Genomic DNA, 24,158 nt, shown 5'->3' with positions numbered 1-24,158 from the left:
AGTAACTTTTATTTAAACAATTTAATGAGGATAACATCATTTCATACATTTTTTTCTGATAAAAGAAAGATGACACTTACGTAAAAAAGTACAAGGCATCTTTGTTCATCATATATGTTAAGAAAATTTGTGTAATGTCACTTGTTTGAACAACCCATGTTTCTGATAGTTCATCATGTTAAATTGCAATGCTTGATTATGCATTGTATTAAATCTTAATAACTAGCCAATTATGAAAAAATGTGTGAGCTCCTGTACAATGTGAAGTATAGCAACCTTTTACTATGACTAGATCATTACTAAAATGTTACAGAAAAATAAATCATTTTACAAGGCATCATTGATCTTGAGGTTTTCATACATTTATGATTTAAGATTAAAGGACCATATATTCATTTATAGCAAGTTCAAAGAAAAAAAGATTGAAGAAAGTCTGAGAGTTGGTCTTTCAACAGGAGAACAGAAAATGATCAGTCATCCATGTGACATATTCAAAAGCTTCCATGGAATTCCAATATAGGGAAAATGTGGATACAAGAATTGTTTCCAGTCCTAATATTTTTCACTAGTGCCAAACATGGTTTGACACATAAAGTATGAAGAATAAGGCATACCTAAGTACTTATATAAAGGCTCTATATAAATGGAATAAGATGGAAGGAAGTATGAAATAAAATATAACAATCCACAGTGTGATAAACATAAATTATAAATGAAAACATAACATAAAATTTGGATTTTAGGTACAATATAAAACAGAAGAAAATTTTTAATATTTCATGCTCAAACTTACTGCTGGTTTACAAACTTTGTGTTTTTTACATTTCAAACCATGGAAACATTTTTTACACTTTCTCCTGTGAATCTAGTATAACAGAATATATCACAATTATAAATCTCTTCTGGAATCGAGGTCTATCAGAAAGCAATTGTCTATTTGCGATGATATAACATTTACCTTCATTTTGAGGGGGTATATAAAAGATAACAATGGCAATCTCTTGTACGACAAAAATATGTTTTAACAGCACTGTAAAGGTAAAGAATTTTTTTGACACTGATTAAATTCTCAAAGCTGAGGGCATCATCTTTTTTTATCTAAGAATATTTAGTATTGAAAGCAGTTTTTCAATTCAAATAAAAAACAGAGTTCCAATGTCCCCCGCTTTGCACATATTTTATGTTTCCAAGGGGCATAACTCTTTAAAAAAAAGTTGATCGGCCACCATTATGGAACTTGTATTAGATATTGCTGATATTAACCTAAAGTATAAGTTTTGTAAAAATCTGGCAAGAATTGTACCCATGAGAGCACTAACGAGGTCATTTTCTATAAATTTAATATTTCCAAGGGGCATAACTCTTTTTAAAAAAGTCGATCATTCACCATTATAGAACTTGTCTGAGATATTGCTGATATTAACCTATAGTATAAGTTTTAAAAAAATCTGGCAAGAATTGTACCTGTGAGAGTGATATCGAGAGCATTTTCCATAAATTTAATATTTCCAAGGGCATAACTCTTTTAAAAAAAGTCGATTCATTCACCATTATAGAACTTGTCCGAGATATTGCTGATATTAACCTATAGTATAAGTTTTATAAAAATCTGGCAATAATTGTACGCGAGAGAGCGCTAACAAGGCCATTTTCCATAAATTTAATACTTCCAAGGGGCATAACTCTTTTAAAAGAAGTCGATCAGCCACCATTATAAAACTTGTTTGAGATATTGCTAATATTAACCTATAGTATAAGTTTTTAAAAAATCTGGCAAGAATTGTACCTGTGAGAGCGCTAACAAGACTGTGTTTTAATAATGTATTATTACCCGGTATTTCCATGTCCCCTGCAAGGTGTTACGCGGGGACAGTTAAATTTGGAAAGGAGTTTGTGCTCTTAAAGGGCCCTTTTAAGCCTAAAAATTGAAGTACTTTAAAATGATGTGATTTCTGTACAAATATAACTGACAAGTATGTGCAAAGTTTACAAAATAATAAATATCATGAAGTCACCATAATTTGGCAGTAGAAAGATAGCATAAATTTGATTTTTCTGCCCAAAAAATTGAGCACATACAAGTAGCAATTAATGGATATGCTCTTATTAGCAACAAAATAATGAATACAGAAATTTTTTCTGATATTCATGGGGGTACCAATTTACATTGTTAGTGAGGTTGCAAAAATACACAACATTAATTCCAAATCAAAGCACTGTAAGCGCTGTAGGCAGTTAACCAAAAACCAAGGCAAACATAATTATGAAAACTGTGGCTATGTTGCTTCATTTTTTTTAAGATTTAAAAGAACAAACATTAAACATTCATATATTGTGCATTTACGTTCATATTTTATCAAGGTTTTCCAAAGCAACGCATATATCAAGTATATTTTTAATGGTCATGTGTCTGCAGTGGTACAAGTTCGAAATGATTGCAGTTGTTCTAGTTGATAGTTAACGTTGGTATTAGTTGACTGTTAGTAGTTCAAGTTGACTTAGTACGAGCTTGTAATAGTATGCATGGACTTGCTTCCCTGGAAAGAAAACTGAGTTTGTGTTCTACAGTGCAAAAGTTATGAGACACAAATCAGACAAATGTTTACTACTACGGGGATCAAAGGTGAGGTCTGACTGACCTGCCCATAGTAAATGTAAATAACCCCCGCCTTCACCCCAAGTCCATGATGTCTAAGTTTGGAATAAAATGACAGGTGATTATAATAAAGTTGGTCAAACATTCTTGGGCTTGAAAGATATGTTTTCTTTAAAATGAGCCATATTAAAATGAAATTTTTTATAGAACCAGAAATTATTCAAAATATAATTAAGGTAAAGTCTTTAAACCTACTCATTTTTTGCATCAATAAAATTTTATAATAAACAAGAAATAATTGTAACAGAATGCTGTTACGAAGTCTCCCAAACAAAGCTCCCATAATTATTCATTCCCATGGTCGCCTGACATTGGGCAAAGTCTAGTACACATTGATTAGGTCTAGTAAAGTGATATGCATATGTGATGCCTATGAGATTGACCTTGTATGTCATTCAAATCTGTTTGAAATGACGAACAGGAATGAATATGGTTTAGGAGTTGGTATCTCAAACTTTTACAAGTTCTTAAAACACACACAAGAGGGGATGGGGTGACCTTAGGGACTACCCCTATATTTCATTTGATTTTTTATGTTGTCCCATACATGAATATATATATGGTTTAGGGGTGGGGATCTCGGCCGTTATCAAGTTTTCAAACAGGAGGGGGTGGGGTGACCCCAGTGACTTCCCCTATATTTCATTTGATTTGTTATATTGCCAAATACATGAGTATATATGGTTTAGGGGTGGGGATCTCATCTGTTTCCAAGTTATCAAACAGGACAATATTTCATTTGATAAGTTCTGCTGTCCCATACATGAATATATATGGTTTAATTTAGAGGTCGGGATCTCGACTGTTTCCAAGTTCTCAAACAGGAGGGGTGGGGTGACTGCAGGGACTCCCCTATATTTCATTTGATTTGTTATATAGTCCCATACATGAATATATATGGTTTCGGGGTGAGGATCTCGGCTGTTTCCAAGTTCTCAAACAGGATGGTTTACAGTGACCATAGGAGCTGCCCTATATTTCATTTGATTTGTTATATTGTCCCATACATGAATATATATGGTTTAGGGTGGGGATCTCGACCGTTTTCAAATTCTCAAACAGGAAGGGGTAGAGTGGCCCCAAGCACTCAACCTATATTTCATATGATTTGTTATATTGTCCCATACATGAATATATATGGTTAAGGGGTGGGGATCTCGACCGTTTCCAAGTTCTCAAACAGGAGGGGTGGGGTGACCCCCAAGGACTCCCCCTATATTTCATTTCATTTGTTGTATTGTCACATACATGAATATGTATGGTTTATGGGATCATTATTTTTTTGTATGCTCCAATGAACAAATTATGTCTTTAAGAGAAAGGTATATACCTACATATTACACACAAAATCCTTCCCAATTGAAACTTACTGGTCTATTATCACACTGTAACGTGCCACTGCTAACAAAAGTGTGCATGTTTCTAAGACATATTGAAAAAATATTTTCATAATACAAAGCATGTTACAATAACTTCATATCCACGTTGCAATTAAGAATTTTGCAAACAAATCAACCAAATATGGTTTATTTCAATTTTATTGTATGATATCACTTATTTATTTATTGTGTGTCTTGCTTGTAAATGTATAAGTATATATGTAATTGTTAATGTATAATTGTTATCCTCTTGTAGCACCATACGTGTGCTTAAGTTTAAATAAATTGTCTTGTCTTGTCTTGGGATCTTGACCGTTTCCAAATTCTCAAACAGGAGGGGTGGGGTGACCGCAGGGACTCCCTCTATATTTCATTTGATTCATTATATTGTCCCATACATGAATATATTTGGTTTAGGGGTGGGGATCTCGACCATTTCAAAGTTCCCAAACAGGAGGGTTGGGGTGACCCCAGGGACTCCCCTGTATTTCATTTGATTAGTTATATTGTCCCATACATGAATATATATGGTTTAGGGGTGGGGATCTCGACTGTTTCCAAGTTCTCAAACAGGAGGGGTGGGGTAACCCTAGGGACTTCCCCCTATATTTCATTTGATTAGTTATATAGTCCCATACATGAATATATATGGTTTAGGAGTGGGGATCTCATCCGTTTCAAAGTTATCAAACAGGAGGGGGTAGAGTGACCCAAAAGATTCCACCTATATATCATATGATTTGCTTACATTCAGGTATCATATAATCTAGTTGCACTATTTGTGAAAACAAAGTAAGAAACTTCCAGCTATTTTAACTGACCCTTCAAAATTGAGAAAAAAATTGCAGTAATATGTTTACACTTTAAAAGCATCTTACATGCATTATCAACATTTATCACTGATAAAGAAGATTTATACTGTCACCAGGAACATATATATTGTTAGATATACTGTTCCCAGCTGTCACATTGTATTCAGGGATTTGGACATTAAAATTTGTCAGAAAGTAATTTTGAGTTTCTGTATCAAATATTTTTTGCTTTTTCTTTCTTTTACATATATCTTTTGGTTTCCATTTCTAGTGTTTATATTTATTTACCATGCATAGATTATTTTGTCACCTGCCTGAAATTTTTTTTTTGTAGTTGATCTCCAAAACCCGGAATTACCCTTATCCGCTTCCGGAATCGGACCCGATATTGTAATTGTCTACACGGCATCCATTGTTTTTCGATGTTGTTTTTGTCAGTCAGATACGATTTTACTCGAATTTACACATTACTTGTCGGCGATTATCTGTATAAAGCTAGCGGTTGAACAAAATGAACATCGCTGTTATGAATAATAAAGATGAAAATACGTTTTGAGATCGTTTATTTAGAGACTTTGGTAAAAAGGTTTGCAAAGTTATTTTTAATTTCTTTCAAGTGAAAGGTCCGTCGGGCGTAGCTAGTAACCAAGTCGAGAGTCCGATTGCAAAAGTGGAAGGTCGCGGACCTCGGACCACCGCTAATTTGAACCCCTGCCTCCAAATTGAAATGATACGAAAATTTCGTCTTCTAATTTGAAATTGCCGCCAACAGCATGAACAGTTGAACTTATTAATAGACTGACGTAGTTGTACCACGTATTGACGACAAACAATATTCCTACGACTTTTGCCATTTGGGAAATCTAAACTACTTGTCTTTAAAGATTTTCGGCGATTAAATATTTCATACAATTGTTTTTTGACATCTTAGCCAAAAGCACAGGGGATAATAAACTACATAAGGATTCCTAATGTGCTCTACTTCCTATGTGCAACTTCAAAACTTTTGGGTGGTTCGACGATCATTTAAGGTTTTTTCTGGTCATATTTTTGTAATCCAGAATTAAAAGTATGAAAAAACTATTCAATTAGTTATAAATAACATTATATCCAGCTAGATAATAACAATGGCACGTATTTCAGCATTTATTGGGTAGAACACAAATCTAGGGTGCTCGCATAAGGCAGCTTAACTGCCTAAAAAATACAAACTTTACATTGAATTGTATCAAAGTGTATGTCGCACTATTGACTATATAAATAAACATGTGCCTGTCCCAAGTCAGGAGCCTGTAGTTCAGTAGTTGTCGTTGGTTCATGTCTGTCATAATTATTATATGTTGTTTTGTTTTGTTATAAATTAGGCCGTTAGTTTTCTCAATTGAATTGTTTCATATTTTTCATGTCGGGGCCTTTTATAGCTGACTATACAGTATAGGTTTTTCTTATTATTATACCTCATGTCAAAAGGCCTTTGATTGGTTAATACGAGGGAGACAATTTACTCTATCCCATTGGAAATACTTTATTACCCTTCACGGAGACACTTGCTCAAGTATGCGCTTTAATAAATAGGGATGATTGTTATGTACAAGACGTCATAGTTTATAACTTTGAATTTAAAATTTAATAGACAGTAATAACAGAACATTCGCCTCGGTTGACAATGTTTTCTCTGGGTAACAATCTGCTCTATCACCCTCTCAGCTATGTGTTATTTATATATTGTTGAAGGCCATACAGTTGCCTATAATTGCTTACATCCACTTTATTTGAACTTTGGTGGATAGTTGTCTCATTGGCAATCATACCTCATCTCCTTATTTTTATATCTTCTTAAATCTTCAAAGTTATATAATGGTATCACCATAGATCTACCATATTAATGTTTAATAGAACCTACCAAATCTTCAAAGTTATCTAGCCATGGTGACACACAGTTTGACAGGTTTGGTTTTCTCTTCCATCCTCTTTTACCACATTCCCAGGTCATTTTACCTACAGAGATAATAAACCTCCATTAAAATAGACCCAACAGTCAAAATAAAACAGTTCTTTTATCTGCCAGTTTTTACATTATTTTTTCCTTATTGCCATCAAAACCAATTCAAAAGACTTTTACATTTGAAATTGATGACAGGATTTACTGATTGACTGTTGGTGGCTTCAAACTAAGAATGAATTCCAGAATGTTTAGAACAATTACCTTTCAAATCCCCTGGGCAGTCTCTTACAACTATCCCTGTTACAGAGACAGGCCACCACACCCCTTCAGACTCAGTACTTTTACATGTATATCTGTTACTTTTCTCAGTTGTTGTTGACTTGGTCCTTCCAGGTGTGGTCTTTCTAATTGGTAGTGGACTGGACTCTGTTGGTTTTGGCGTAGGTGTACTTGGAGCTTTTGTTGTCACTATATCGACTGCAAGTAGAACAATCAGTGCAATTCCTTTCATTTTCAATGTCAATCAAACCACATAAAAGACAAATGATCTTTTGAACAAAGTTAAACAGAAAATATACCGGTAGTTGTTTAAAAAGATCAAACAGAAAATATACCGGTAGTTGTTTAAAAAGATCAAACAGATTGATACATTAAGCCACTTATTAACTTCCTAGATGCTATCAATGTCATTGTTAAAAGGATTACAAATATAAGTATATTTATGACACAACTTTTTTGTCAAATACTTGATGTTAAACAATTGTGTCAAAATTTAAAGTTAATAGAGACAACTCCTGTAATAATTCATGTTACTGAGTAATCCTAGTAATGTATACACAGACTGGAAAAATTTCACAGAAATTGAGATATTATGTGTAGGATTTGTGTGAACTATGCTGAGAAACGTTCTTTTAAAAGTTTAGTATCATTTGGCTCTGTCCTTTGTGAGAATTGTAAACTGGCTGACAAGAATCACATGCTGCTGTTAAGTTTGGTTCACATTTTCCTCATACTAACAGCAGGAAAGATAAATCCATGTCCTCAAGCATGGAAAGGGTCAGCTTTGCTTCACATTTTCCTTACCTTGACAAAAAGGATAATTTACAAATCCTGGCCGGCAAGCATCACATGATGGTGTCAAGTTTGGTCCACAAAGACATTTCCCCGTCTCTGAAGAACATATCCCTGGTAATGTAGCACGGTCATCACAATCACATTCTGTGAAAAAAAAAGATTTAAATAAATTCAAACTAAAATAATATTAACAGGCTCTACTTAGTAAATTTGTTGCCTAGAAATGGATAGATGCCCTTTCCTACTAAATTAGCTAATAATTGACAATGGGATGCATGTTGACTTAAAAAAAAGGACATATAAATATCTATACACATTTCTTCCCTTTTAAAAAAAAACCAAATCTTTAACTGCAAAGTTTGTTTGTAAAACAGCCAGAATATTTCTTTTGATGGAATTCATACATGCAAGGAAAACCTACCTATGCAGGCCGGGAAGTTATAGTACCCAGCAGTACACTGGTCACATTTGGTTCCAGTGAAGTTCTCTCTGCAAATACACTCTTTGGTAGGCATACATGTTTTAGTTCCACGTACATCACAATCACAACCTGATAATATACAAACATTAACTGTTATAAACTATACTTTAAAAAGTGGCAAATCTAAAATCTGACTTCCAGAACCTTGTTGGTTAAGACAATAAAACTACCCGATTCAATACTTGTAAAAAAAAAAAAAGAGTTCAATTTCAACTTCAAAATGACGTGATTTCTGCCTTACCATAATTGATATGTACATGATGTATGTGCCAAGTTTAAACAGTAATGAGTTTGAAATACATGTATCATGAATATTGAATTTATTCAGGTGAATTTTGTAGTAGAAAAAAAAAATAAATTTGATTTTTCTTCCAAAAAATATTGAGCACATGCAAGTATCAGTTTATGGCTATTCTCTTATTAGCCACAAAATAATAAATGCTGAAATTTTGTTTGATATTAATGGAATACCAATTTTCATTGTTTCTCTATAAATAAATATGTCTCTTAAAATATTAATCAATGGTTTTGATTGTAGTATTTATTGAAAAATTTCAAGTCAATATTTAAGATATTTTTTTTTATCATATTTACAATTAACAATGAAATTTTCTTTCCTCCTTTTGTTTCGTTTTCAGATTACTGCTGATAATGAGGTACCATGCAGTCAGGGAAATCTGCCCACATAAGGCTTTGATAATATTTATTTCTGATTATATACAAATTGTAACGATTCACTGACAAATAAATTTTGAGTAGCTTATCTACACATCCTTCCTTTTCGTTAATTTGAAAATCCACATACAATAGAAAATCAAATGTATCCCTATTTATTTATTCAATTTTTCACACAGAAAAAAGCTAAGTATCAAGTCTACATCGACTATCAGTCTACAAAGTCAAGTGAATTAAGTTTGGCAGGTTGAAAAGATATACCAAATATAGATGTAAATATCAATGGTTAATATTGTATCTATTCATGCTGATCGTGCAAGACCATCATGGGTAGTCAAGGTCGTTAAAAACCCCCTCTTAATATATAAACAACAACAAATTGGTGAAGGTAAAATAAGTGTCAAAATTTTCAGAAACAAGATTACTATTAACATTAACATTGCATTAATGAAAATTGTATCTTTACATATAAGAGCTCATTAAAACTAATAACCACTGCTAAACTTGACACATTATTTAATTTTTTCATAATGTGCTGTAATAAGCTTACAAACATAAAAAATCAAGACCTCTATTTAATAATTACAGCTAGTAACCCAAGTTAAAAAGCCAGGACAAAAGAAATCACTTGCTTCCACTCAAACTGATACCAACTGTGACCACAAAAAAGATAGGCCTCCTTTCTCATTCAGGCTCTTGGTAAAACTTTATTGTGATTAATTCGTCCTGTCACACTGTCAGACAAAATTACTTTATCACCAGGTAATACTTATAAACGGACTATAAAAACTGACCTTGATCTTATTTATGAAGATTTAATTGTGGCTATAAAGGATAATTCTTTCATATACCCATAGGCTGATGGACCACATACATGTACTACCACTCAGTTAATTATTGAAACATCACCTGATGTCTGCAGTCAAGTAAACAAATGCTGCTCATATTATTTATATATATAACTGCATAATAATTTTCATCGTTATTCATGAAACATTTGAATTTAAAATCAATGTCAGTATTTGATATCTTCTTTTATTGTCTAACTCCAATGAGGAGCATTCACAGAACTAAAGCAGTCCCAAAATACATCCTTTACAAATATAAAACATAATGGTACTCGTCCTTTGGTCTAGCTCTTATTCATACTTGTTTCATTGGCAATCATATTTAATCTCATTTTTATAAATTCAGTATAATATTTAATGTTAAGACACCATCCATTATTACAAAAAAACTGGAGTTACTTTCATTTCATTTCTCTGCAGTGATGTGTTAAAGTTTTCTATTACAGAATACTTTGCAAATTTTAGGCAAGAAATTCCCTTTTTCTCACAAAAAAGCAAAAGAGATGGTTATCTTATTTATCATAAAATAAAGACACAAATGAAGCATCTATGAAGATGAGGTACCTGACGTTGTGACGTCTGTAGATTTTGTTGTGGGTTTCTTCGTTGTTGTTGTGGTGGTTGTTGTACTTTTACTTCTGGTAGTTGGATGTGGTGTTGTAGGTTCTGAAATAGGACTATCCATTTAACACACCAACAAAATTTATATGTATATGTTACATTATTGAAAAGAAAAAAAGAAATTAGTAGCAATGTATGCTTTAAGCTTTTAACTTCCACTAATCATTTTCTAATGCATTAAGTAACAAATTTCTTGAAATATTTCACACTTTTAAAATCAATATGAATTTTACATCATTAAAAAATTATTCTGTTTTTTCCTGATGGCAAAAATCTTGAAGAGAACTTTTACTAAGATCTGACTTATAATTACAATAAAAGACAATCTATTATTCATTAATCATCTCACATATATGATAGATTGTAAATGCATTCAGGAAGACACCTGCTTACAAATCATTTTTCTTTCAATTAGCAGCTAATTCATTAGCAGGGTGGGTATTGTTTAGGTGAGAAATGAGTTAGATTTATACAAACAACACCAAAAAAATAAATCATTAAGGAAAGAACAGCTTGTCAAAAACTTGGTAAAAGGATTTAATAATTTTATCACTCTTACAAACTTATGAGTGGTCAGGTCTAATTTGCAATTGTTACAGAAATGGTTAGCTGTTAAAATACAAAATTTTCAGATAGATTTTTGGATGGGATGGCTCTACCTTACTTCTGCATGAGCTTTGAATCAATGCATAAAAATTTAAAAACTTGAATTGGAACACTGTGGATTGTTCTTTATATGTGAGACATTTCCTTAAAAAGAATGAAATATTTCGACACATGCATATTACAGTAAAATGCATTACACTTGGTGATCTAATGAATCCTTTTTCAAGTCATTTCCACTTAAAGTACCATTTAAGCCATAATTCGGCATTCCAGATAAATGGAGATATGCTGCTGTGTAAAGAATCTTATTAACTGATTAAGAAGTAATATTTGAACTGTCACACAAAGTGGCAAATTTACATCTAATTCCACAAAATAAACCTCTTTCTTTCTTGTTTATAATACCAATCTAAAATGGAGTGAAAATAAAGAAGTCATTTCAAGTAAAGCTTCTTCATATGTAATTATAATCAAGTAGATCTGTTGTCAACATTGATAGACATTTACCTAAAGTCCATTGGGCTTTTTTCCAATGGTATATTTACCTGATTTTTCACAATAATAATAAACTTCTAAATATTTATGAGTTGTTGAACATGGATCTTTGAATACACGATTGGATGCCATGATGCTGCATTCTGATCTGCCATCACATCTGTAAGGAAAGGCCACATGCAGTTACATGGAAAGAAGTATTAGAGATGTGACTATACTATGGTATCTCATACAAAGATGGCAAGAACATATATATGGTATCTTAAAAGGAGGTTGCAGATGACAAGAACATTTAATAAAGCCATTCCAATACAATTCATTTTATCAGGAGACACAGTTTTTAATGCATTTCTGAATGTATTTTCCAAATGAAGAAATGTCTAGGCTAAAATATTTATTGATCGTTTCCAAGAAAAATGCCTTAGGAAACAAATTCAAGTAATGGTGCTTTTCTAAGGTACGAACATAATGTCAATTATGTAAGAGAATTTCAAAATAAATTTTCTAAAGGAATCTCTGTGTAAAAATTGTATATACATATTTGATTTAAGATATTGACAAATTTTAAAGAAAAAACAATGATGGGTCAGAAGTAAGGAAAACAGATGCTACAGTGTTGGTTATTTAATGAACATCATTAAAATGTTTTATAAAGCAATGAGAAAATCAAATTTGACTTGGATGTATTTAAAATACATTTTTTGTATTGTAAGAAATGCTGAATCATGATGTACAAACAGGAATGGGAAAATAATAAGTAAATTGTATTATCATATTACTTCAATGGGCAAGACAATCTGGATTTATTCCAAAAGTTAATACCAATTCTTTTGTGTCTTTGTAGACCTAAGAACTTAAAAACTCATATATTTTCACTTAAGTTATCAATGATGACTTGTAAAATTAAGCATCTAAAATTTCTTAAGAAAAATCAAGATGGTTCTACGACTAGAAAGTAGAAACTTTTAAAAGTCAGTAGAAACTTATAAAAGTCAAATCTATTTTTGGTGACAAAATCTTCTCAAGACCTTCAATGAAATTGTTAGCCTAAATGTCAAACAATCCTTTTATTTTCATGGACAAAAAAAAAACCAAGAGAATATTACCAATAAACTTCTTCTTGCTTTAAAAAACAAAATAAGATGCAGCAATTCATAAAAACATAATGCTATCTATGATCATACAAATGAAGTAAAATTAAAATCATTCTTGTAATTACATTTAAACTTGTCTACCATCATTCATACATTACCTGATTTTACTATTGACTGGGATTTTACTATTTGACTCCAGTAAGACTTACATGAACTAATGACCAAGATGACCTATAATTGGATTTTTATCTGTTGTGAATAGTTTTGTTAGATTTCTACCCATGATTAGAAATGACACTTTTCTGCAGTCTAATTCAATGGCAATGGCGGAAATGAACAAGTCTTATTGTTCAGAAATCGACAATTCATTTACAAGCCCTTGGACTTAAACAAAAGCCAAAAGACAACACCAGCTGAGTCCATATAAATAGATTCTAGTCAAATGCCTCTGGTCACAGTTAATAACCTTATAATTATTTTCTGTTGCTGCAGTAGGTCCCCCCAGGAAATGAGCAAAACAAAATATCTGATTTTGATTATAAATTTGTGCCCACACATACAAAAGGACATTTTTGTCAGCTGTCTGATGCTTATAATTAATAACAAATCACGTCTCAAGCCACTATCAAAGTGCTGAGCTAGCTGACTAGTATTTCATATTTTTTGCAATTTGAGATGCCCTTTTGTGGAGTTACATAAATATTAAACATGAAACTTAACACCACCATGATGGCATGCAGTTCTATTGTTTGATGAATAAATATATAAAGTACATGCATATATACACAGGTTTTATTGTATGATCGAGACATGTCAATAAATTTGGTTGTTCATCTTCTCGATTCATGCATGGCATACATGCCTGAACCTTACCTACACAACGCCACACCACCTCAAGATATTTATATGTAGTCGTACATGGATCACCAAACACCTTAGTTGATGCAACTAATGAGCACCGAGGTTTCCAATCACACCTATATATAACCAATACCACAGTGTTAAGTTTATATCCATTCAACATATACCACCAATTAGAACATTCAGCCTTTTCACAGGAGTTGTCTCCCATTTTATAAGTTGCTTTTTTCGACAATGATATTTCTCAAATCATAATTCTTTTGACCATGGCAAATTTTATCATGCAAAATAGTATTTCCCACAATTGCTAAATATGGGTTTAACAGTCAGCAGCACTCAACATTTTGTTGATATTTTTTACTATATTTGAAAAAAAGTTTTCTATGGTTTTTGAATGAGGTAGGCCAGTTGCAGATTTCAAGAGGTAGCAATTAATGAATATGATACATGTAGTTTGATCATAATATTTATTGTATTTCTGTAATCTGTAAAGCTACCCAAGACATCCTGGGAATCACTAATAAAAGTTATATATCTTCACCAAACAGTAAATGTTTAAATCATTATTTGTATAAACATCTGTACATATTACCAATAATGTCTCTGGGGGGATGGAGGGGAAACAATCATTTGTGAACAAAATGGTAAATGACTGTAACAATCCTTGCTTGCTACAGACACTAAACTCTCCCCCTTTTTATAAAAATAACTGCATAAAATATTATATGTCTTATTCTTTTTAATAACAAAAATATCCATAATCATGTATTGCTGCTTTCCGTATTGTCATATAAAACAATAGTCTTTTACAAGTAGCGTAATACATAGATATATGATACAAGATCAAGTGGAATCTAATTGGAGACTGACACTACACCCAATGAGTAATGATTGTATAAGTACTTAATAAGTCTCCAGAATATCTATTTTGACATGATAGTACTTGTGAATCATTTTTGTCCTTAAGAGATGAGTATTTCCTTGTCCAGAATCCAGGTCATTCACAGTTAAGTATATTCAGTAACATGTAACCAACACCTAACAATATAGGTAGTGATCACAATGATTCCAATAGTGTCGGGTTGGTTGATTTGTAAAAATGAATTACTGAACATTATATAACAGGAAATAATTTCAATGGTCTCCTAAACTGATATAATTTGGAAGCAATTATGAATGCTAGTCAGATCAAAAGTACGTTTGACATGTTTGATATTTTTCATCATTTTTTTTAGAAAATACACTTCAAAGCTTGCATTTCCAATACAATTTAAAATCATCATAGAGAAAATACCACAACACAAGAGTTTGAACTGAATCCACCAGAGGTTTAAGAGTACTAAATAATATCTTGTTTTCCCCCCATCAAAACACACTACAGATCTAGACTGTCCTATTCACCAATATATAAACTATTGCAAGCTTAACCAACCTTTAGTAAAATGCTGTTATTATAGATAATGTAACATCATTGAACCAAAACAATTCCAAGTATGTATATTAAATACTGTTTACAGAACTGGGTATAAATATATCAGGATGTTTACCATTGATTAGCATCTATAAAAAATAACTATGACATTATATTTGGGGTAGAGAATAAATACAATTATCTCTGTGGTTATAATACTTGAAAAACTTTTGGTAAGTGAAGTAGATATCTTCAACATAACAAACATAGATCCTTTTTATCTATGATATATACTTGTCTTGAAAGAGGAGCAGTGCTTACAAAAAAAGGGATTGATGCATAAATCAGGAAAACAAATTACTAAAAACAAAAAAGAAATCCCACTTCCAGGGACAACCTAGCACCTAAAGATATACTGTAAATTGTTTTTTGTAAATATCTGGTATGATTTTTCTAGACAAAATTGATGTGTAAAAATTTGTAATTGCAAGGAATGGGTTGCTAAAAATTGAACATTTGTGAACATCTGACCCTGAACAAACACCAATTAGACTCATCAATGGTTCAAGTTTACTGGTTAACTAACATATAGTTTCAATTCTAGGATTACCATCTCATATTCCATCATACTTTACCTTTCTGCCACTATTGTAAATGATTCCCTGGCTGAACATTGTAAATTCCATCCCGATGTCACTGACCAAGGATTACACGTAGATAGCACAAATCGTCCATAATTGGCACGAATTACTCTAATGACACCATTATATGTTGTACAGTTTAAATGCATAGTACTGTTCTCACAAGCATAAGCTATTCTGGTGTCCTTAGAATCATCACGGGCACCTCTCCTACTGTAACGATGACGGCTAAAACTTACACCTAAAAGTAGAAACCATTTGTCAAATTTTATTCTCATTTGAAAAAGTTTATCAAAATCAATAAAATTTATACATGTATTTCTTATTCCGTGTAAGCAAACTTCTTTGTCATTTCTTGGTTCAAGCAAAATTCTACATGCATGTACCATTACTAACTCTTTCGTTCAGAACTCAAGAGTTTTGAAATAAAACCTAGAGCCAACTGCATGCAACTGTGATGGATATATTTATACTCTCCCTTTTTTCAAACAAAAGGGGCATGCTTAAAGGAGTAGGTCCGGTAAGGGCCGATTTTGGCCTCAAAATTCCGGTTCATCTGATGAAAGATTTTGGACACTATTTAAACACTTAAGTGTCTACTTCAGTCAATTCAATCAGTTTAAGTGAAAGATTTGAACTGATTTAGTCATGAAAGACACTCAAATTCAAGCTTAAATATGAAAAATCTATCAAATATGCCATAATATGTCACTTTTTTGTCAAAAATGAAAGTGGCCGCATCCGTGTTCATTCTCAACCTTTATATATGTTATGTATTATCATCAAATACAACTTACATTTAAATATTAATGAACACAAATGCAGCCACTTCCATTTCAGACGGAAACCGTCTAAAAATTTACCAAAATGCTAAAATTTCGAAGATTTCAGTAATTTAGCATGCCTTAATGATGCTAATACCCGATACATGTGCATTGTATTGTCAAAAACAGCCCATATTTATGTTACAGAAGTAATCTTCTTTCCAATAAATAGCTAAAAATTTACATTTTAACAATTTTGTAAAACTGCTATATTTTGGGGCCAAAAAGGGGTCTTACTGGGCCTACTCCTTTCTCACCTGCTTTACTGATCATCATACAATTTATGTTTTAAGTCTTCAAGATAAAAATTTAACTACAGGTATCACTTATTACATTTCATACTATCAAATGTTCATGAAAATGAGGCCAAGATAAACCTTGCCATGCAAACTTGTACACCTTACAAGCATTACAAACACCAAATACAGCTTTTTCTTTAGATGTCTGAGAAAAAAAATTATTATGAGGTCATGGTCAGGTAAACTTTGTCTGAGGACATGTCAACCCTGCAATTATCATATATTCCGAATAGTTATCCTATTAGCCAAAATAAGTGAGAAAACCATTGGATAAAAAAACTATAGTTTTTATAAGCAGTCTCTTGGGTCAAGGACAAATGTCAGACAGAACCTTCTGAACAAAAGGCATATGCATACAAGATATGATGTATCCAGGTCTTCTACTTTCTGAAATATAAAGATTTATATAAAAAAAAAGTTTACGCTGTTGCAGCTGCTGGATATGTATCAGACATTCATAACTGACATGAGACTAAAATGGGTACTTAGAACCACACAACAGAAACCAAGACATATCTCAAACCTTCCATTTCCAATCATAAAAATTTTTGTGATTCTGTTAGTAATTATCAAAATCTTTCTTCAATCAACCAACAATACTGTTTAAAATGAAATGACTTCATAATCGAAAGTACACATTTCAGAGAAGAAAAAGAAAGGATTTTGCATAGATTTACATTAGACATGAAACCTATAAAATAATAGGAAACAACCATGAAATACAACTTATATCTCTGTGTTTCATCTGCACAAATGTTGGAAGGTCTTCAAATATGAGCTGAAGTATCTGTACCTGACAGCATTGTTATGCTGCACTCTTAGATAACTTAATCACCCAAGTTAAAGGTGTGCATGCAATAGTAATTTAGTAATATAACATAATATAAAACAACTTAGATCTTTCTGTTCATACTGTCTGTACCGCTTAAGTTCTATGGATACAAACAAATAAAAGTTTTAGGCAGGATTTTAGTATCATTTAGGGGAAAATTCAAAGATTCTGTATAATCAACAACATTTTATATGTTTCTAGCCACACAAATAACTTGTCTTGAAAGCAAAATGATTGAAATAGCATATAAAACTTCCTGTAAATCAGTTCATTCAAAGTTTTGGGTTTTGTAGGATGTTAATGACAGAAGGAAATGAAAGGACTTCAGATTATGTACCAACACCCCTAAGATCAAATAAAACACTTGATGATGTAACGTAACTTCATTGAGTGTTTACATTATAACTTTGCCAACGAGTTCTTAATTATTGATTTAAACATGCAAACTTGTTCAAACTTCATCAATTTTCTCTTGAAAATCTTCACAAGGATGTAATTTAGTTTTCTGTTGTATGTTAAGTATGCTGGAATTATAATTATCAAAGATTAAATATACAAAACATCTCATTTGTCTTTATATAAGCTCTTTTTCATTCACAAGAAGTATTTGAAATCAAGAGTACATGTCAGTTTCTGTACTTTTGGACTTTACTTTTGATTAAAATAATTTAAAAATCACTGTACAGCTAAAAAACACACACATGCTTCAACTGAAAGTCCATCCAACATTAGTTTGTTTTTACACGGTTTAATAATATTATAAGACTGACAAAATGTGGTATGATTGCCAATGGCACATAATCCACCAAAGACCAAAAGGATAAGATTGTATTAACTACAGGTCACAACAGGACCTTCAACAATGAGCAAAACACATACTGTATAGAGGACTTATTATTTCTGGTTGATCAGTTGTATTGGTGGAGGGTCTCGGAGTGTCTATGGTTAACCACCAACCTTCACAGTCTAACTGACATACTATATTGTGTAAAGGTAGTCAAAACACACCTAGCTATTCTGTACAAAATCTAATTATCATCCATATCATCCGAATATAGAAATAGAGAGAAAGACCCTGTGGATGTATGTTAATTAAGAAACGCAACTATGTATTGGAAACTTTTAATTGACAAATTATCTACACTGTAAATTCAGATATTATTGTGTGCATTTTTGATTGCTATATATATATTTTATATATATGTATATTGCAAAACATTCCCTGTCCCAATTTTTGCAATAATGAAAACATCACAGAAATTTCTGAATTAACAGTATTATACAGTTTTAAAAAAATTGTTCTCATCCAGAATTATTCTGTTTGCCTTTTTAATTCTGATCGGTTTTCTGTTAGTCTCACAATATCTAAATGTTTGCAGATATTGCCAAAATACTCAGGACTTTTATGCTTTTTCATATGATTACTTCACACATAAACTGGACTTGATCAGGAGTTTTTATTCCTTTTTCACACAATAATCTGTAATGTTTAACAAAGGACAGGAATAGAAGTATAATTTCTCCATTTAAAGTCAATATAAGTTTGTAAGGTGAAGAATTAAAGCCATTATGTCCTTTGGCTGCTTAAACTGTAGTGTAAAAATCTAAAGAAGGTGTTAAAACATTGAAATGTATTCTTATAAAGATGGGGTAAAAAGTAACACAATACTTTGATGTACACCTGTAGCTTCAGGTGAGAAAAATCTAATTAATGGAAGGACATACACAACATTCATATCTAGGACATAACTTTAGGGGTATTGTCTTCTTATAATAGTTTATATAGCAAAATATATATAAAAGAGTAAATTACAAAGCAGACAGTAAAATTAAAAAGATCAACAGCATGTACCAGATGATTGTAAATGGCAAATTATAATTAGATTAACTAAAGTATGTTGTCATAACGTAGAGACAACACTTGAAAATAAGTTTTTATAATTCACTCCTTTTAAATGAAAGGATTTTTTCTAAGATGGAAATTGGGAAAACTTAATTACAGAAGTGGCGTACAATTCAATGACAGCCTCAAAACATATTACAGTATTACATAATACCATGCAGTTTAATACAAACAAATATACATCATACAATTTAGGTGAAGTGAGTGTAAGTGGACAGATAGTGATCCATGTGTTTCTACAAATCTTAAAAGTAAACAACTTATACTTGTGTTCCATGGCAGCAATAAGTACTTTATTTAAGAATTGGATAAAAGTCAATTGTTTTCAGTGCCCATTTAATCCCTACTACTTCCCTTTGTCAATTTTTCAAATATTATATACTGATTTTGATAATGCCATAAAATGGTATGTTTGTTTATAGTTGATATAATTACGAAGGCTTTTGATGGGCAACCAATGATAGATTTTTTATGAGGGTTTCACCAGTCTGAATCATACAAATAATGGAATTTCTTTTTTGTACCTTCAAGGACATATGTGTCATGTATTGGTCTTATATTGTATTGGGTTATTAGATGTAATTTTCCACAAATATCAAACAAGTCAAAACTAGAGTCCATCTTGATCCTATTTAAAAGGGTTAGCTTTCAAGTTCATCTCTTTAGACCATCCAGCAAATATCATGATAAAAAAACAGCAATAAAACTGTTGTTCCTTTCATCTACTGGTTATTTACAGAATACTTCTTGACATTTTTGTCTCATGTCATAAACATTCTTTTCCCATGTAAATGGTATATTTCAACTTTCATGAGTAAACTATGTGTGCAATACAATGCATAAAATATTTCAATATTAATGCAACACAATTCTTCATTGGTCCCTTTAGATAGCAAAAAAGACATCTGGAGCAGACCGCATTTTTACCCTTTGTTACAGGCTTGGGCAACAGACAAAAATCCTGTGAAGCATCATAAAAAGGTATGATATTAGAATTTTATTAAATTAATCCTTTTTAATTTGTTGATTGATGGTGCAAGTGGTCAAGGGAATGGTTTTGTAAAAACAAGAACTTTCAAAGGAAACAACTAAAAGTAATAAATATTATTTTAAGTGCTCTAAACATAATGAACAAAGAAGTTATTTGTCTGAAATCATTGTACCTGGTCAGTTTATACACCTGTAAATTATGATTAATTCGCTGACAGGTGACTAGTGGACAATAGACCCCACGCCAGTGTGAAGATAACCTCCGATTTTATTATGCTTCTTCACTGGACTGAAGTACTCAAGTTAATAATCACTGTTGTGTCCGCTGACATGTTCAACATTGTAAATTCATTTTAAATTATCAAATTTGTATTTCTTGTGTCCAGTCTCAATTTAAGGCTGTATTTCATTATGAAATATCAAGTTGTCTAAATGAATCTTTATTAAAACATTGCAGAGAAATAGCAACACAGGGCTCATGTGACTAAAAGTTATATTTTCTGGTTGTTACACTGCTCTTGCTTGTAAATTTTTACATATATATGCATTTGCATATTTGATATTTTCATTTACAGTTGATAAACATACTAGTGTCATCCACATTAATTTAGATAAAATGGGTATCCATTAAACATTCCGATTTTTTTTTTAACTTAATAAAACATGATTATTTCAGCATTTATAAATCACAAAGGAGTAGAGCCAGGAGCCCCAATAAACAGCCCTGTAAAGGTGTTTTTTTTTTTCAACCTCAATTATTAAAGTAGATCTAATGGGTATGCATTGATAAATGTATGATATTTAAAAGTATAAAACAAACATTGTATATCTGCTTCATATTCATAAATATATATATAAGCCTAAAATAGGAATAGATTTAATTTTCGTCTTTTTCTAGAAATTTACTATTTTTTTCACTTTTTTTCATGATTTTGTATGTGGCGCCACCCCTCACCCATTGAAATTATTATTGAAAAGTAAAGAATATGGTATCTAAAGAATATTTCAACAAAAATATTTGTGGGAGAGGGTGGCGCCACTGTTAATTTTTCAGAAAACTGTCATAAATTTTGCAGAATTCTGCAAAAATCAGGGTTTTACGAAATTCCCCTTCTGATGACGTCACAGTTACGTCACTGATGACGCAATCGGTCAAAATATGTTTTTAACTGAAACAATTAGACATATGTTAAGTCTGTTTTAATCAAGTTTTAACTACATTATCTCAGTGATAAATTTTCAGATTTTTAGGGCCAAAATTATGAGTTAGTGAACCAACTCCTTTAGCAAACAATTTTTTTTTTATTTCAGAAAAGCAAAAAATTAATTTTCACAGGATTCACAGCATTCATAAAACCAATGCAATATCTGGAAAGATGTCATTTTATTTATTCTCTTACTTATAAAAACATTTATCATAAATGTCAGCGATAAAATTAGTTAGAGAATATGACTAAATGTCTTTTTAATTCCAACTTGGGTATGTTACATGTAGCAATGTCAACATCTGACAAATTATAATGAAAAGAAAATAATTATAACAGTAAATGTTAATTAACAAAGTAATTGGACACACGATCAATAAAGTTCAGTAATTACTGTTATGGCCATAAATGGTTGTAACAAGATAATCATTTTCTCAGTAATGACCTGTATTGTGTCTGGCCAGACTCCCATATATAATATATGTGAATTATTAATGAACATCTAACACTAAATTGATCAACCAGAGGTAAATATGCATACAGAATAACCTCAGTGAATATATATTTGCCATTCCACCCTGTTAGACTCCTTATGAGAAAGGTTTTGAGGTCAATTTAGATCCTATAGCAGATTCTAGGAAAAAATTGAATTGGATTTCTAATTCATTAGATCCCAGGACAGAATTTATAGGGTTTTGAAGGGTTTCAAATTCTGTCACAAATTTAATTAGTTTTGAAATATTTGAACCTATTTGGGTTTTAGGTAAGCTAAAGTTATTTATACAAGATAATAAATTGAGTTCAAAACAAAGGCTTTGTCTGCAGATTTGTCTTCCAATTGGGATACTGCCTCTGAATTTGTTTGCAAACCATGTACTTGCAAGTATGACAACTCCATGAATAAATTTACTATTTGGCTATTTTGAACAGTAGCCAGGGAATGTTAACAATTTTTATGTTTATATTTTTCATTCATCAGTTTACACAATAAAATGTCTCGAAATATAATACAACAATAAACATTCTGTCAGTGACAAAATACATCTTATTATATCAAAGATCATATTTAATACTTTATACAATGAGAGGATTATTTTCTCAATTATTTTTTGACAAAATGAAACCTAGGTTTTATATCATTTTATATATAACATATACTACAAACTTTTCTTTACGATATTTTGCTGACCAATAAAATTTTTGTTCCTATAAAATTTCACTTTTCTTCACCTTAAAACTTTTAAGGTGAAGGCCAAACAAGAGCCTGTGTAGCTCACCTAGGTCTATGGGCATCTTCAACAATAAAAGTAGGTTTCTCTAGATGTATTGGTGCCCTTTTGTCAGACTTATCATAATTATATCGTCCTAAACATGCATGATATATTTGCCACTGGGCGTTAAGCAACCAACAAACAATCAATCATCATGCTAATGAGCTGGTATCAATAGTCTAAAATTCAAATTACTTTTTTCCAGTGACAAATAATTATTATTCAAATTATTGTATTAAGGGGGCTCGCGGGTTCAAATTTTCGCGCCAACTGCGCAGGAAGTTGCGCATCGATATCGCAAGTCATCCTATTGTCGTAATTGTAAATAATAATTAATTTTGATTATTATAAATAATCTATTTGATTTGAATATATAACAAAAGAATGTTGTTATCGGAAAATGTAATTCTAGAATTTTACAAACACATTTATTGCTATTTTCATTGTTGCAAATGCACTTCCGTTTTGTGGTAATGGCATGTTCTTGCCGGCGTGAGAAGATAAACACAAGATAAATCACAATAATCGAACACGTGGGCTGCTTTTCATGAATACTGAAACAGAGATCGAAAATATTAGAACACGATCTTCATTTTAGTAGCTTATGAAGCAGTTTCACACTTGTTTTACACTAGAAAAGGACCCGGAAATATGAGTAAAATGTATGTAATATTTTGTAAACAAACAAGAAATATAAATGTAAGTAATTCTTTTTTAAGTTTCTACCGATGCGATCCTTCGTTTATTGAAGATAAATTTTACATCGTGTTCGAATGATCCCAGCACAAGAATGATTCACGACCGTAAAATCATTTGAAAGTTATTTTTTAACGGAAAGGGGGAAAAAAAGCAAAAAACAGGGACAAACATTAATGTGTATTATAAATTATATAAAATTGGGAATGTAAACGGGGAAAATTACAGGACAACAATCCGACCAAATAACAGAAGATGACCTGTGGCCACAATGGGTAAAATGGGTCTTCAACACAGCGAGAAAATCCAGCCCCTGGAGGCTGGGTCCAGCTAGCCCCTAAACAATAATGTATTGTCCAGGGAAAATGAACGTCACACTTAATACCAAAACATACATATGAACCAAAAATTAAAATACATACAAGACTAAAAAAGACTAGAATTTCACGACTTGGGACAGGGTGAGGCGCAAACAATATTTCAGCGAGGTTAAACATGTTTTGTCAGATGTAAACCCTCCACTGCCTGTAACCAATGTG

General features: G+C 31.7%; 1 protein-coding gene across 9 annotated transcripts in view; it reads right to left on the bottom strand.

The window, feature by feature from the left end:
- Positions 1–24,158, bottom strand: part of LOC127733241 (adhesion G protein-coupled receptor L3-like) — a 67,909-nt gene that overhangs the window by 18,065 nt on the left and 25,686 nt on the right. For 7 of the 9 annotated variants that reach the window (XM_052242562.1, XM_052242617.1, XM_052242589.1 and 4 more), the window contains 8 exons: positions 15,594–15,840; positions 11,643–11,752; positions 10,435–10,536; positions 8,288–8,416; positions 7,876–8,010; positions 7,054–7,269; positions 6,751–6,845; positions 794–865 (listed from right to left, as the gene is read on the bottom strand). In XM_052242562.1, coding sequence (XP_052098522.1) covers positions 794–865; positions 6,751–6,845; positions 7,054–7,269; positions 7,876–8,010; positions 8,288–8,416; positions 10,435–10,536; positions 11,643–11,752; positions 15,594–15,840 — 1,106 coding nt within the window. Of the gene's footprint in view, positions 1–793; positions 866–6,750; positions 6,846–7,053; positions 7,270–7,875; positions 8,011–8,287; positions 8,417–10,434; positions 10,537–11,642; positions 11,753–13,559; positions 13,664–15,593; positions 15,841–24,158 lie in introns of all 9 variants that reach the window. The other 2 variants (XM_052242614.1, XM_052242615.1) reach the window with 2 other exon arrangements.

This window comes from Mytilus californianus, unplaced genomic scaffold, assembly GCF_021869535.1.
Source record: "Mytilus californianus isolate M0D057914Y unplaced genomic scaffold, xbMytCali1.0.p SCAF_1, whole genome shotgun sequence".
Lineage (NCBI taxonomy): Eukaryota > Metazoa > Mollusca > Bivalvia > Mytilida > Mytilidae > Mytilus > Mytilus californianus.
This window is presented reverse-complemented; position numbering and strand designations above follow the sequence as displayed.